General features: G+C 43.7%; 1 protein-coding gene across 2 annotated transcripts in view; it reads left to right on the forward strand.

Moving 5' to 3' along the window:
- COL4A2 (collagen type IV alpha 2 chain) overlaps positions 1 to 15735 on the forward strand; it is a 242979-nt gene that overhangs the window by 190711 nt on the left and 36533 nt on the right. For both annotated transcript variants that reach the window (XM_049867353.1, XM_049867354.1), the window contains exons 28-29: positions 7246 to 7353; positions 11146 to 11367. In XM_049867353.1, coding sequence (XP_049723310.1) covers positions 7246 to 7353; positions 11146 to 11367 — 330 coding nt within the window. The remainder of the gene's footprint in view (positions 1 to 7245; positions 7354 to 11145; positions 11368 to 15735) is intronic.

Genomic DNA, 15735 nt, shown 5'->3' on the forward strand with positions numbered 1-15735 from the left:
CACCTTCAACTGTTTGTTATAAATGGCAGAAAACGTACAGTCTAGATATTTTTTCCTAACAGCAAAGCCTCCTCTTTTAAGATGAGAAAGGAAGCTTACCTCTTTAAGTATTCTTTTTTTAATATTCCTTTATGTCCTTGGATATATGGGAAAAACCAACGGGAGAAGATTTCTTTTGGGTTTTGACTAAGAGGAAAACAGAAATAAATAAGACTAGAAAGTTTCGTTTCTCAGCCTGGGAGGAACTGGGCTTTGATTGCCAATGTGTACTGATCACCCCAAATAGTGAGCACCCATGAAAGTAAGTGAGGACTTCCTGTCCCAGAGCCCAGTTTCTAGAGTCACCCGTGGCTGTTAACTCTGTGCCATGGCATTTCCCATGGACCTGGGAGACCACCACTGCTCTGGTAGCACCAGCTTCTGACTTGCTTTTGTTCCCCAGTGGCTCCAGGGTTTCCGTGGGGGTGAGTGAGTAGCAGGGAGCACAAAGCTGAGGGTACTTCCAGGCGTGTCCTTTAGTCACTGAAAGCACAAGATGGAATGTAAGAATCTTATAGAAATTGACATGATCGGTATCAGTAAGCCAAGAAAAGTGAGTACTCTGACTGGAGTAAGAGGAAGTCAGCTCAAGGTGAATGTCCTTTTGAGTCCTCTCCTTGGCCAACTGTGACCAGGCAAGGGAAGCGCCTTAACTCCCCACTAATGAAGTCACTCAGATCATTCAGTGTTGAGACACGAGAGGCGGAGTCAGAAAACCTGCACTGAAATCCCAGTTATCACTTAGTCTTTCTGGAACTTAGTCTCCTCACCTGTAAAAGAAGAATGATACAGGTGTTCTAGACTCTTCCTACATCACAAATAATGCTCTTAATACTTCAATTGATAAACCGTGGGCAGTGTGCTATGGAAACTGTAAAGTGCCAAGCCAGTGTAAGGTATTGTTATTGTTTGGTGCCATCGAGTCGGTTCCAACTCATAGCGACCCAGAATGAAACGCTGCCCAGTCCTGCACCATCCTCACAGCCATTGCTATCCTTGAGCCCATTGTTGCAGCCACTGTGTCAGTCCATCTCGTTGAGGGTCTTCCTCTTTTCACTGACCCTCTACTTTACCAAACATGAAGTCCTTCTCCAGGGACCGGTCCATCCTGACAACATCTCCAAAGTATGTGAGATGAAGTCTTGCCACCCTAGCTTCTAAGGAGCATTCTGGTTGTACTTCTTCCAAGACAGATTTGTTCATTCTTCTGGCAGCCCATAGTATATTCAGTATTCTTCACCAGTATAAACAACTCTCAGAATCGGAAGAGTATTTTTAAGAAGATTTTTTTAATTGGAAAAGTATGTCAATTTACTGTATGTGTCCTAGCCCTTAAAGGCATCTTCCAGGGCATAGTGCCAGACCTGGGGACAATAAAGACAAAATGCAGAAGATCATTTGCACCGTGAAAGAGTTAAACGCCCCTTGTGTTGTCTTCTAAGAATGGAACAGTATCATTCCTTTATCCACAGTGTACAGCCTGACCTTTCTCCCTGCTGTAACCCTGAAGAAGTATGTCCCACAGTGGGCTCCCGCATGGTCATTAATGCAGCAATCTTCAAACTGGAGGTCAACTCCGAAGGAAGGGGACTTGGGAAAAGCCTCAGAGACTGCAGTGGGATCATTTTCAGCAGTAACTGGGTGGAAGCAGACCCCAAAATATACATAAATTGGGGGTTAAGGGAGAGGATTTAGGTAAACATATTTTTATGACATAAAGCCTAAAGAGCCAGTTTATCTGGTATAGATTAATACTTGGTCTATAAAGTGACTGAAACCCTGGTGGTGTGGTGGTTAAGTGATCAGCCGCTAACCAAAAGGTTGGAAGTTAGAATCCACCAGCCATGCCTTAGAAACCCTATGGGGCAGTTCTACTCTGTCCTATAGAGTCGCTGTGAGTTGGAATTGACTCGACAGCAATGGGTATGAGGTGATGTCTTAATTATTTAGTGCTGCTATAAAAGAAATACCACAAGTGGATGGCTTTAACAAACAGAAGTTTATTCTTTCAGCCTACTAGGCTAGAAGTCCAAAATCAGGGCGTGAGCTCCAGGCAAAGGCTTTCTCTCTCCATCAGTCTTCCTCTGGTCAAGGAGCTTCTCAGTGCAGGAACCCCAGATCCAAAGTACACGCTATTCTCCTGGCTCTTGTTTCTTGGTGGTATGAGGCTCCCCTGTCTCTCTGCCTCATTATCATAACTGCCTAAGTAACATCATAGAGGTAGGATTTACAACACATAGGAAAATCACATCAGATGACAAAATGGTGGACAATCACACAATACTGGGAATCGTGGCCTAGCCAAGTTAACATATATTTTGGGGGGACATAATTCAGTCCATGACTGGTGATTATCCAAATGTGCAATAAGCCTAAAGTTAAATGTGAAAAACAATATTCTTTTGATGTTAGGAATGCATAAACTGCCTTCTGTCTCTTTTGTTTTTAAATTTAAATTAATCTGTGCACAGACCCTGAGCACAAAGCTATCTGCTTCTTGCTGAGCGCTGACATGATCAGGAAACAAGCAGCTTGATGTTTGAAGTATGTTGGTTTGCTCTCTTAATATTTAACTATGATAATCTAGTGAGCAGTTTCCCAAGATTTTAGAGTTTCTGCTGAACTATAGTTACAATTCCTTGAACCCTGGAAATGTTTAGGAGATTTTTTATTTTTTTTTTAACAATGCACATATTTTACTTGTCCTTGCTCAAATTTTCAAATACCAAAAACAGATTTATGCTACCTAAGCATAAATACCCTCTTGAATTTCTCTAGGGATCCTGATTATATCCTCTAGCTTTTACCCAACCCCTCAGTTTTCCATTCGTGTTCCAGAAACCATGCTCACCCTCTTTGCAGTCCTTTTCCCATATTCGCTATGATTGCCTTGATCGTTTTCATGTATATAATCCCCTAAAATATATATTTCTTTAGAGTTCTGAAAATGCTCTAATGTAACCATCTTATTTTAACTTCTAATCATGAAATCTACTGAGTAATCATTTGGGTTTCTACCAGTAGTACCAGTACCAATTGCCATCTGGTCAGTTCCGACTCATGGCGACCTTGTGTGTTGCAGAGTAGAACTGCTTCACGGGGTTTTCAGTGGCTGATTTTTCGGAAGTAGATGGCCAGGCAATTCTTTATTTTTTTTTTAATTGTGAAAGCTTTACATTTTATAGAAACATGGCGTTCCCTACCCCTATTTTGCTGTTGGGAGTTCCCGAGTGGTGCCAATGGCTAACACATTCGGCTGTTAACTGGAAGATTGGAGGTTTGAATCCACCCAGACACACCTTGGAAGACAGCCCTAGGGGTCTCCCTGTGAAAAATCAGCCATTGAAAACCTTATGGAACACAGTTCTACTAAGGCGCACATGGAGTCACCATGAGTTAGAATCGACTCAGTCTCAACTGGCTTTTTATTGTGCTGTTGAGAGTCAGAGCCCTGGTGATACAGTGGTTAAAAGCTCAGCTGCTAACCAAAAGGTCGGCGGCTTGAATCCACCAGCTGCTTCTTGGAAACCCTATGGGGCAGTTATACTGTGTCCTGTAGGGTCGCTGTGAGTCAGAATCAACTCGACCGCAGTGGGGTTTTGTTGTTATTTTTGTTTAGGTTGAGAGCCTAATTTTTTTCCCTGAACTAGGTCCTCACCTATCTTCAAGTTCCTCATCCTGCTAAATTAGAACACTTTGACGGGTCTTGGATCTTAAAACCAAATTCATTTGTGTGTCATAGAGATGTTTGTAAATTTGAATTGAGTTTTAAAACGATATCCAGCTTACATAAAACTATCCTTAGTGCTTCCCAGGCATAATGACTTTCTGGGAGCTCTGGGTCCTGTTGTCCTGGGGTATCAATGCATTTCAGAAGCAACATGTCAGTGTTTTGTGGCCTGGTATCAAGTTTAATTAAAGTCCCTTTTAGGACTGACTGGGATTCCTTTCAGGAACTGACCTATGAGTTGAGCTCCTCTAATGCATCTCCTTAGAGCAACTTGAAAAAATGTTACCTTTTTTTAACTTTATTTTATCTAACATTATATTCATGTAGGACTTCATAGATGCAAAGCCCTTTTGCTGTATTCATCCATCACATTTATATTTATAGACTTACACGTATATTGGAGTTATGAAACAAGTATATTCCTATAAAGCTGAGTTTGACTGAACTTCTCTTTCCTCATGAGAGTTGTGATCTTAGAGAAGCTTAATCTTCTGTAAGATAGAATCTCTTTTGACATTGAGCCCTAACCCTGACTGTTCAGTCTCTCTCTGCTCCCCCAGTCAAGTATAAAGATCTGTTTAAACACATTTAATTACATTAGGGAGATAAAAGTCTAAGGGGATCATTTCATTAATGGAAAATCTTGGGTAAGAAGCTGTTCATTTCCCCGATGAGTGAGTAGGGTGGAGAGGCCTTACATGCCAAACCAGTTGCCTTCAGTGGATTCCTACTCATGGGAACCTCAGCTGTGTCGGAGTAGAACTGTGCTCCATAGGACTTCCAGTGGCTGATTTTTCCAGAAGCAGATCTTCAGTTCTTTCTTCCAAGGTGTCTCTGGGTAGACTCGAACTTCCAACCTTTCAGTTAGCAGCCAAGTGCCTTAACTTTTTGTACCACCCAGGGTCCCCTTACATGCCTACTAAAAATAACAACCATTGCCATCAAGTTGATTCCGACTCATGGCGACCCCACCTGTTACAGAGTAGAAATGCTCCATAGGGTTTTCTCAGCTGTACTCTTTAAGGAAGCAGATTGCCAGGTCTTTCTTGCACAGCACCACTGGGTGGGTTAGACCCTCCAACCTTCAGGTTAGCAGTTGAGGGTAAACCATCTGTGCCACTCAGGGACTTACATTCCTACACAGGGTGCGTTTTCCCAGACCGAGCCCCGACTGTGCTCCAGCCTTGGAAAGGACACCAGGGAATGTGGTCCCACAGTGAGAGGTGGCTGGTGCAGGAGAGGCCATTTCTGCTTGCCTCGAAGCTTGGCATTATTTCCAGAAAACTCAAGGGAAGGGCTTCCTTATGTCTAAGACCCTTTTCTGGCCCAACACAGAAAAATGTCAAGAAACCCAGGATGCTCGATTTAGTGCTTTCTACACGGCAGCAAAGCACCAAATCTAAACCTAATGACTGGAAAGGACATTTTTAGGGAAAGGAGCCCTGGTGGTGCAGCGGTTAAGAGCTCAGTTGCTAACTGAAAAGTTGGCAGTTCAAGTTCACCCACCACTCCTAGAAACCCTAGGGGCAGTTCTATTCTGTCATATAGGGTCACCATGGGTCAGAGTCGACTCAATGGCAACAGATTTGACTGATTTGTGACCACTCTACAACAGCAATTAGACTCGTGCTTTACCAAACAACTGGGAACAGTAGCCTAGCGAAACTGACACATAAAATCAACCATCACAACTGTTCAAGCTGCAGGACATTTTAGTGGCCTCCTTGAGACTTGCTGCTCCAAATGTGGTCCTCAGAGTAGGGCTCCTTCATAGATGGGTAACTGACTCCAGAGAGGGGAAACAACCTGCCTTGACTCGCACAGATCTTAGTGACAAGCAGAATGCAAACCCGTGTCTCTCTCCTCCCACTAGGGCTTTTTCCGTTGCTCCAGGTGAAGTCCCCGCAGATACTCTAAAGGATTTGTTTTCTGAGATGTCCTGGCAGAAATCATTCATTGCCCCATGAGATGAGTAAGGGGGATGCTTTGCGTTCTCGCTGATTTTGTTACACAGTATAAATTCCGTTCACCCTCAGGTGTGCGCCAAGCCTATAATTTAGAAGCTTCCGCTGTCCGTGGAATTATTCCTAGAAACCTGAGCATCTCAGGGTGCTCTTTGTGTTTCTCCTCCCTCCGAGTCAGCTACACACATTGATTGTGGTACATAAACCAGCAGTCGCTGTTGAGTTGACTCCAGCACATGGCGACCCCATGTGTGTTATAGTAGAGCTGTGTTCCGTAGACTTTTGGGGGGCAGTAGCTCCCCAGACCTTTCTTCTATGGTGCCTCTGGGTGAACACAAACCTCCAACCTTTGGGCCAGCAGCCAAGTATGTTAACTGTTTGCACCAACCAGGGACTTTACCAATAATCCCTTGGGCTCAAAGAACTGCATGTACTTAGTGTCAGTTTGTAGACCTGGGTTTATACAAGAACATCTTACAGATTGAGTCTCTGACAGTCAGCACACAGGAGACACGCCTCCAGACCAGAGACATAATTTGAGGACTTTTCACTGGCAGTGGGGCTGGGAAGTCCGGCTCTGTGGCACCCAGTCCTCACCTGCCATGCTCATTATTTCCATTTCATGGAGAGGGCTTCCTCCATCACCCTGAGCTCCTTGCATACCTCATATCTGTCACTTTCCTCTCACTACAGCCCTTCACATAACCGACTTCCAGGGGGTGGGATGTGCATTCACATCTCGTAGCTTCCCATTCCCAAAGAAAAGCTGGGAACATGAATGAAATGCGTGGAAGTTCAGTTTTGTGACATCAGTGATGTACACCGCCTTGTAGTTATAAGTGCATTCATTGAGCTCATATTGTGTGCCAAGCACTGTTCAAATATTTAACAAGAAATATCTAATTTAACCCTCATAATATCTCCATGAAGTTGGCGTTATTATCCTCTCCACTTTATAGATGGAGAAACTAAGGCTCAGAAAGGTTAAACAACTTGTCTGAGGTCACATAGATAGATGGTAGAGTCAGGATTCACACCCAGGCTTTCTGACCCCAGACCCTAAGCCCTTCGTTAGTGTACTGTGGAGCCCTGGTGGCGCAGTGGTTAAGAGCTATGGCTGCTAAACAAAAGGGCGACAGTTCAAATCCACCAGCAGCTTCTTGGAAACCCTATGGAGCAGTTTACTCTGTCCTATAGGGTGCAGTTCTATGCTGTCGTATAGGGTCTCTATGAACCGGAATAGACTCAGCGGCAACGGGTTTGGTTTGGGGTACTCTTAATATTGTTCTTATCATAATTAAAATTTATGAAGCATGACTTTTCAACACTGGAAATCATTCCATAATCCCAGAGGTGCTATTTTGGGGTTGACATTCTGCTAGCCTCATCATTCTTCAGTTTATAAGACGACCTCTATAGGTCAGGCCAGAACTTGATGATGTCCCATCAATCTACTGGTGGGGTTTCCTGATGGGAATCTGACTGGTATCTTGGTTTCTTTGGGTTGTTTAGGTGCCAAAGGCCTCAGAGGAATACCAGGATTCTCAGGACCAGATGGAGATCCAGGGCTCAAGGGTTTCCCAGGAGATCCAGGCCGTGAAGGATTCCCAGGACCACCAGGTAAGTCAAGACTCTACCCTCATTCAGCCCCTTGGCTTCCGGAAATGGCCTGTGTGTGTGAGGAGTTCCCAGCTCAATACTCAGAAATTGTCTCAAGAAAGACTCGATGGCAACTTTTGTACTTGTCCATGGGAGATTCAAAATCCTTGTCTTCTTTATTACTACTAATGTACTTTAGTATGTACTGGCTTTTTGCCCAAGATACCTTCAGATCTCTCAGGAAAAGAAAAAGCAGAAAGCATAGGTGTTCCGGGTAATACAAAAATTATTTCCTCTGCTTAATATTAAATACTCTGAGGTTCGCATAATGATATTCTTTTCTGAGACTTTTATTGCTTTTGGCACAGGTAGCTTTGTCTTTGTCGATTTCCAAATTTACTGACCACTCACCAGATACTACCCAAAGAGCCTCTGTGTCTTGCCTTTTGCTGCCTCACCTGCTTGTTCTTCAGTGTCCACTGTATCTGAGCAAACAGCTCCAACCATTCCATCTACAACCTGACACAGCAAAAAAATATGGAAGCTATTTGGTGGCTAGAACAGCTTAAGCCTTTTGCCTATATATGGAGAAAAATGATGTGTTTCCAGTAGTACGTTGTGATGAAAAATATGAGTACCTGCTTGTGGACAGCACACTCTACAATGTCCCCAGACACCGGTGTCCTAGTGTGCTTATGACTAAAATTGTGTGAAGGCAGCATCATCCGATTGTTGCTTGCAGAGGCTCACTCACATTTTGGGATCACATTATCTAAACATAACCATAGAAGTCATTAAGGCCAACCTTTTGCCCAATGGCAACCATCCTTTCATAGAATCCTGGTTAGGTGCTCTTCTCGTCTTTCCTGGAATCACTGTGGTTGCCCAGGACCTGTGAAACACTGAAACCCGCTTACTGCTAGAAAGTTCTTCCTTCCTTGTAATGAAATCAGCTTCCCAATAAGCTCTCATTTGGTTGTTCCTCAAGCCACGTAAGTCCACTTCTTCACAGCCACCCCTCACACACATTGGGAAAGAGGGTTCACGTCGTCCCGTTGCCGTCAAGTCAATTCTGACTCACATCGATCCTGTAGGACAGAGTAGAACTGCCCCAGAGGGTTTCCGAGGAGCTCCTGGTGGATTTGAACTGCTGGTTTTTTGGTTAGCAGCCAAGCTTTTAACCACTACGCCACCGGGGTTTCCTATCTTGCCATAGACATCTCATTTCCCGGCAGAACATATCCTAGTAATGCAGACTTCCTTTCTATGACATCATTTCTAGGTCCTCAGAATTCTGATCGCCTTTCTGCAGCTGCCCCCCAGCTTGTCCTCGTTCCTTTCAAACTGGGTCCAGAAACTGAATAAAATGCTTCACATGTCTGGAACATCACACAGAACAGTGAGGCAGCTATGTCCTCAGACTTAGACACAGGGCAGATATCCTCAGCAGATACTCCTGGAGTGCCAGCCCCTCCCTGTCGCACTCTTAGAGCATTGGTTTAAACCTAAATGTAGGATTGCGTCAGTCTGCGATAGATTTTATCTTGCTTCCAACCCATGAAGGTCGTTGTGACCTTGATCTCGTTTCCTGTTGTATCATGCATCTCTCTATGTTTTGCAAAATCGATGAGCATGCTTTCTGAGTCTTCATTCAAGGCACTGAAAAAAACCCTGCATTGGAAAGAAGCAAAGTTGTCATGCTTCCACACCAGCGGACCAGTCTTGTTGGCCTGCAGGGAGCATCTGAGTGTTTCAATGTTGCAGCATTGTCGCTGTGAGGATATCACAAATGCTAAGTTTAAGCATCAGCTGTTTTGAGAGAAGAATAGGAATTCATTAGGAGCTTCCTTCTTACTCTCAGTATGGAAGGTACCTAGTAATCATAATTTGAATGCAAAGCCAAGTGGACATGAACTTTATTGAGAGTGCCACTGTAGTGGGGGATGGTTGGGATGTTCCCATTGTCAGGTGATTTAGACAGTCAACCATATGGTAGAAAGTCTGTTTCATATTGAAATGTCAGCCCTTAGGTGAGCAAGAGACTGAGGTAGACCAGATGGATGTGGTAAATGAGGACCTGATCTATTCCACCTTTGAAATGCACGCCATTTTGTTATGGTACTTAAATCTTCTGTGTCCTGGGGGGTGCAAACCATTAACAGGTTTCGGTGCTAATTAAAAAGTTGGAGATTCGAATCCACTCAGAGATACCTGGAAGGAAAGGCCTGGCAATCTACTTGTGAAAAACCAGCCACTGAAAACCCTATGGAGCACAGTCCTACTCTGACACACATGGGGCCACCATGAGTCAAAGTCAATTCAACAGCAACTAGTTTCTCTCCCTTTCAGATTAACTGTATGTCCATCAGCACATGCAGAGGAAAATAAAATGTTCAACTTCAGAGATTACCCAAAAAAAAAGAAGAGAAAAGAAAATCTATTCCAGATATAGGATCCATATATGAGAACTTAAGTCCCACTTCCTCACCCAGTCACTACAAATTAAATGTGTTTTATATTTCCATAAAAGCCATTATCTCTTCTTTAAGTGCTTAAACCAATCACCTCATTAAAACTTTGAGATGGGGACCAAGCTAATTAATAGCCAGTTTAACTCGAGATCTTTTGTGCTGTTCCAAACACAATTATACCAATTAATCCATCTTCCCGTTCACAGGCCTGGCTGGTGCTTTGCAATCCTAGAAAAAGCCTGAGGTCCCGTTCATTGAATCTTTTCTATCAGATACACAATGCAGAATGGGTAGAAAATTCCCTCGTCCCCATTTCCTAAACATAAGTGTGGAAGTTTTTCTATATTTGATCCTTTGGCTTATTATCATCTTCAGAGCGTTATTCTCAAAGTTGCAGGGTTCTCTCTCCTTCCAGCAGTTAGTCATGATCTCGGAAGCCTTTCCTCCTCAATCAAATACGTGACTGTCAGCGCTTGGAGTTCAACCAGAGGTCGCCTCAGTGTTCAGTGCATTGAAAGGGGAAGTAACGTAAGGAGATAATTTGACGCAGTGGCTTCAGCAAAAGGCACAGCTATTCAAGTGCATGACAGCCGCCATCTCTCCATCCAAATACGTGATGGTGGATGATTTTCACAGTACCTGCCACCAAAACAACCAGCCCATTGCTGTACAACGATTCCAACTCATAGCGACCCTATAGGACAGAGTAGAGCTGTCTCATAGGATTTCTAAGGAGCAGCTGGAGGATTAGAACTGCTGACCTTTTGGTTAGCAGCCTGAGCTTTTAACCACTGCACCACCAAGGCTCCGTACATGCTGCAGAGGGGTATCGATTCCTCCGCAAAGTGTCTACCAAATGGCCGACTGACTAGGGATTTATTAGCAGGGGGTTAAGTTTCAGGGAAGCAGAATTTTGGCTCTAATTCCTCAGGCAGACTCGCCTCCCCCTCATCTTCTGTCATAGAACTTGTCCCTCTGCCCACACAGAACCTTGAAGTTCCCGCCAAAGGTATTCTTTTGTGATGATGTTTAAAACATGGGGGCCACGAATTATGAAGATGTATGTACAAGGAGAAGTTAGTTCTCTAGGCACTGACCACCTTAGCTAAATTTTAGGGCTAGTGGCCAGGTGGAGGAGGGAAGCAAAAGAAATTCAACCAACAGAAGAACATCTTGAGAGGTGTGGGTTGCAAAATAGGTAACACACAGGGCCTTCGGCCAAAGTAAAGCTTGCGAGGACCCTGTTTGCAAATCCTTGGAGTTTTCAGTCTCTTTCTGATACTTCTCTTAGAACGTCCTCATGCTGACCTGTGGTTTGGGAGTGACTCGTGTTTCCTTTCAGGATTTGTGGGACCCCGAGGATCCAAAGGTACAACAGGACTCACTGGGCCGGATGGACAGCCAGGTCCCATAGGCCTACCAGGGCCAGTAGGACCACCAGGTGAAAGGGGACTTCCTGGAGAAGTCCTGGGAGCCCAGCCTGGACCACGGGGAGATGCTGGACTGCCTGGACACCCAGGGCTAAAGGGCCAACCTGGAGAGAGGGGCCCCCCTGGATTCAGAGGTAAGCTGCCATTTCAGGAGGAAGAACAATAGGGTCCCATTCTGGCTGTACTTCTGGAACTTGGGCTCCTTCTGGGGACTTGATAAAAATCGACATTATATACAACACTAGTCTTACTTTTCTTCCTTCCATTTTGTTCCAGCTTTCCTTTAGAATGTTTTTATTACCGTAATAAAATGATCCTGTGTTTACCTTCTATAGCCAGTAAAGCATGGCCCTTTGACACCTTTTACAAATATGGTTTAAATAATATTCTCTGTTCTCAAGTTGCACGTGAATCGCCACCATGGAAGGCCTGCTGTTTTGTGCTGATTTGTTTTTGTCCTTAATTCGTACTGTTGGTGTGAAGAAAAGATGGACATGGCCATGCTTAGCCAGAGCTTAAGAGGAAGATAGGAATGACCTGGAATGCAATTTAATTGATTGGTTTAAAAACTGATTGGTTTAAGAATGTTTTAAATGTGTTCACAATATTATCCATTTAAATTTAAAATTTAGCAAAGTAGAAATCCAAACATACAAACACCAAAACGCATACAAACACCAACGTGTTAGGGGGCCTCACACTGATCAGAGTTACCCAAAAGTTACCCAAAATTGGCATCAAGAACCCCAAACCCACCCACTTTAATGAAGGCCGCTGATTAGTATTTCTATTCAGTGAGTCACATGCTGGAGATTGTGAGATCACCAAAGTACATGACATAGCCTCCGTGCTCCAAATCAAACATGAGATTGAAGGATAAAACCGTGACTTTATCTGTTGACCAACAGGACTGTCATGGTCCCTAAATCCCACACCCAGACAGAAGGGGGGCTTTACCTGTGGTGACAAGAAGCTAATAGCCGTTCCCACTGTCAGACAGCCTTTAGATTAAGACATTCAGGGCCTGATTAAATATAATTCTTAACCACCAGGTGAACCCATTAAACTCGTGAGTGCCAATTCATTTTCACACTAGCTTGTCAGCTTCTCAGCCACACCAAAAGGGGAGTGGGGCGCAGGCAGGTGGTTTCTGATGGTGATGAGAACTGTTGATACTGACTGGGAGAATCACCCGAGAGGGGTGCCACAGCCTGTAGAGAGATTCTCTGTTGCCTGGGAGGCTGGAATGGGGCCTAAAGAAAGAAGGAAAAAGAGCCCAAGAAGGGGTAGAGCAGACATGCTGTGTACACACACACACACACCCGAACCACCTTGCCCAAGACCAGGCCAGAGAATGAAGATCATGTGATAACATCACCAAGGCCACAGAGACCCTTTGGCAGCGAAGACATCTGGGGCCTGCCTCTCCAACTTCGCTAACTCTAGGTCAATTAAAAAATGTAAAGTATAAGACTGCAATTATCTGCAAGACTGAGGAATTGGCAGCGCTGCTGAAGGGAAATAGTTCTCTGCTTGGGCCTTGCCTCAGGATTATTGAAATGAGTGACACTTCCACACAAATGAAAGGCAGAAGGCACACACTTAACTCGCGTTAACGTCTCTGTGATCAGTCTGCTTTGCGATCCAGCTATGGAAACTGTGCCCTAGCTCTTTTTACATAAGGCTACTTTTGGTAACTTACTAATGAAGATCAAAGACCACAGCCTTCAGTATGGATTGCACCTCAACATAAAGAAAACAAAAATCCTCACAACTGGACCAATGAACAATGTCATGATAAATGGAGAAAAGTTGACCCACAATCAACACCCATGGCAGCAGCAGTCAAGAAATCAAAAGATGCATTGCATTGGGTAAATCTGCTGCAAAGGACCTATTTAACGTGTTGAAGAGCAAAGATGTCACCTTGAAGACTAAGGTGCGCCTGACCTAACCCATGGTATTTTCAATCGCATCATATGCATGTGAAAGCTGGACAATGAATAAGGAAGACCAGAGAAGAATTGACGCCTTTGAATTGTGGTGTTGGCGAAGAATAGTGAATATACCATGGACTGCCAAAAGAACAAACCAATCTGTCTTAGAAGAAGTACAACCAGAATGCTCCTTAGAAGCAAGGATGATGAGACTGCGTCTTACTTTGGACATGTTGTCAGGAGAGATCAGTCCCTGGAGAAGGACATCATGCTTGCCAAAGTACAAGGTCAGCAGAAAAGAGGAAGACCCTCAATGAGGTGGATTGACACAGTGGCTGCAACAATGAGCTCAAGCACAACAAGGATTGTAAGGATGGCGCAGGACTGGGCAGTGTTTTGTTCTGTTGCGCATGGGGTTGCTATGAGTCGGAACCGACTCGACGGCACCTAGCAACAACAACAATGCTTTTGTTAGTTTTTTGGGTTTTTTTTAACTTAAACATTTCCCACAGGCATCAAAATTTTTGAGGGTAAAAACAAAATACAATGGCGGGTTTATTTCAGACACTTTACGAAGTTCTCTGCTGCTTTCGGTGTTACCTTTGTGGCAGGTTTCATAAGCCTTGTTTATGCAGCATCTCTTGTTCTGCAAAAGTTCTCACTTCCAAAGGATTGAAACTTGTGAGTAACTGTCTCGCATCCAGAGTGACGCTTTGTGCCACCATGCCACAGGGACAGTGTGCAAAGGGGCCCTGCTTCTGGCTGGATTGGCTGTTAGAGGCCTGTTAGAAAGAAACATAGATACAGCCTGTGTGTCTCAGCAAATCTTTCTGAAGAAAGGATTCAGGCAAGCCCACAGATTAGCTTTGGTTTAGCTAAAGGGAGCTGGTTTTTTCTTTCTTTTTTTTGTAGTTCCTTTCTTAACAGGTGTTCCATAAACGGAAATTGACCTAAAATATTCAGCACCAAAGCAATAATAACAATAGGCAAGTGAAGGAATAAAATACCCCAGCACCTGATTTTTCTTGAGGCAAACACTGAAGTAGCAGAAATCATGTTACGCTCATCTATTGATAGCCTGTCCTGCCCACTGGCTAGTCTGTTAGGGAAGGCCATTCAGAAACAGGCGTCCGGATGCTCCTCAGTCCCGTTGGCCTCAGCTCTGCTCATCTTACTGAGTTGCCACAGTTCATCCAGTGTCAACACTGCTTGGTATGAGCGTCAACGTGTGCCTATCGGTCAACCCTCCATGCTGCCTTGTTGATGAAGAGAAGTGTCTGCGGCGGGGACCTTGACCTTGCTTATTAAAACTTTGTAGCCCGTAACCATGCCTAGCTATTTTTGCAAGACCGTTAGCACCCACAAGCAATTATATTTTTCCCTAGAGCTGTAAACTCCAAAGATAGAAAAACAAAAAATAAAAGTGTCCTCATTTCCGGCAGTAAAACTGGAGTATATGAGAATATATGCGTCCATGCATCTCAAAGGATCTTTTTCAGACTTCTGCTTAGAATCCGCTTCCTGCACATCACAGACCTGTTTTTCCTGTGCAGGTTGTCATAATTCGGTAATGACAGTCAAGAAGCCCGACTTCTGGCTCTGGGGTGCTCCAAGACTGACTCAGTCCCTTGCAGTAATACCCTTTCCCCTCCATTCTTCCTCTCCCCCATCTGTCTGCCTCCTCTGGGTTCAGCCCGTGACCCTGTATGATTGTTATGAAGATCCAATTAGACAGTGTATCCGTAGATCACTCGGGAAACATGGTGCAAATGCCCGGTGTTGATACATGCATAATTCACCGTTATTATTAATTACGTGATAACTATAACAAGCGTTAAGATCCTAGAAGAAAGGGGGAAATGCCTAAATATAAGGTGGTCCAGGTAGTTAATGTTTAAAAAAAAAAACCCTAAATTATATTAAAAAAAAAGAAGAAGAAGAAGAAGAAGAAAATCCGTGTTCGTAATTATCTGACCTCTGGGCAGGGCTTGGAACCGGTTCAGGCCAGCATGAACCCCTGCTGAGAATTTGACTTTCTAACAAGTTCCCTGCTGAGAATTTCATTTCCCCCCTCCAGATACACTGAGTCAGAATCTACATTTTAACAAGATCCCCAGGCAATTCTTCTATATAACTTCCTGGGAACTTGTTAGAAATGCAAATTCTCAGCAGGGATTAGAACCATAACAAACCAGGTTCAAAGCGCTCCCAAATAGCAAAGGATATTTTAAACATAAAATCAAGAGAAGAAATCAGAGAGAGAGAGAGCCATGTACAAAATGTATAAAATTTGCATACAAAGTTAATCTTCTGCATGTCAAAAAGAAAATTAAAATTTCAGCAGCAAGGTAGCACAAATATTCCCATAGATATGAAGAAAAATTAGTTAACATATATGAGGAACACTAAAATCTGTAAGAAAAATACCAAAATCCTCAAAGGAAAATAGAAGCAAAGAACAAAAATTTCATCAAAAAGCAAACACTAGAAAAAAGGAATTTGACGAATAATCAAAAACACGCAAACTAACATAGCCGATATGCCATTTTTCCCTTGCTCGAAGTT

The sequence above is a fragment of the Elephas maximus genome, chromosome 23, assembly GCF_024166365.1.
Source record: "Elephas maximus indicus isolate mEleMax1 chromosome 23, mEleMax1 primary haplotype, whole genome shotgun sequence".
NCBI lineage: Eukaryota > Metazoa > Chordata > Mammalia > Proboscidea > Elephantidae > Elephas > Elephas maximus.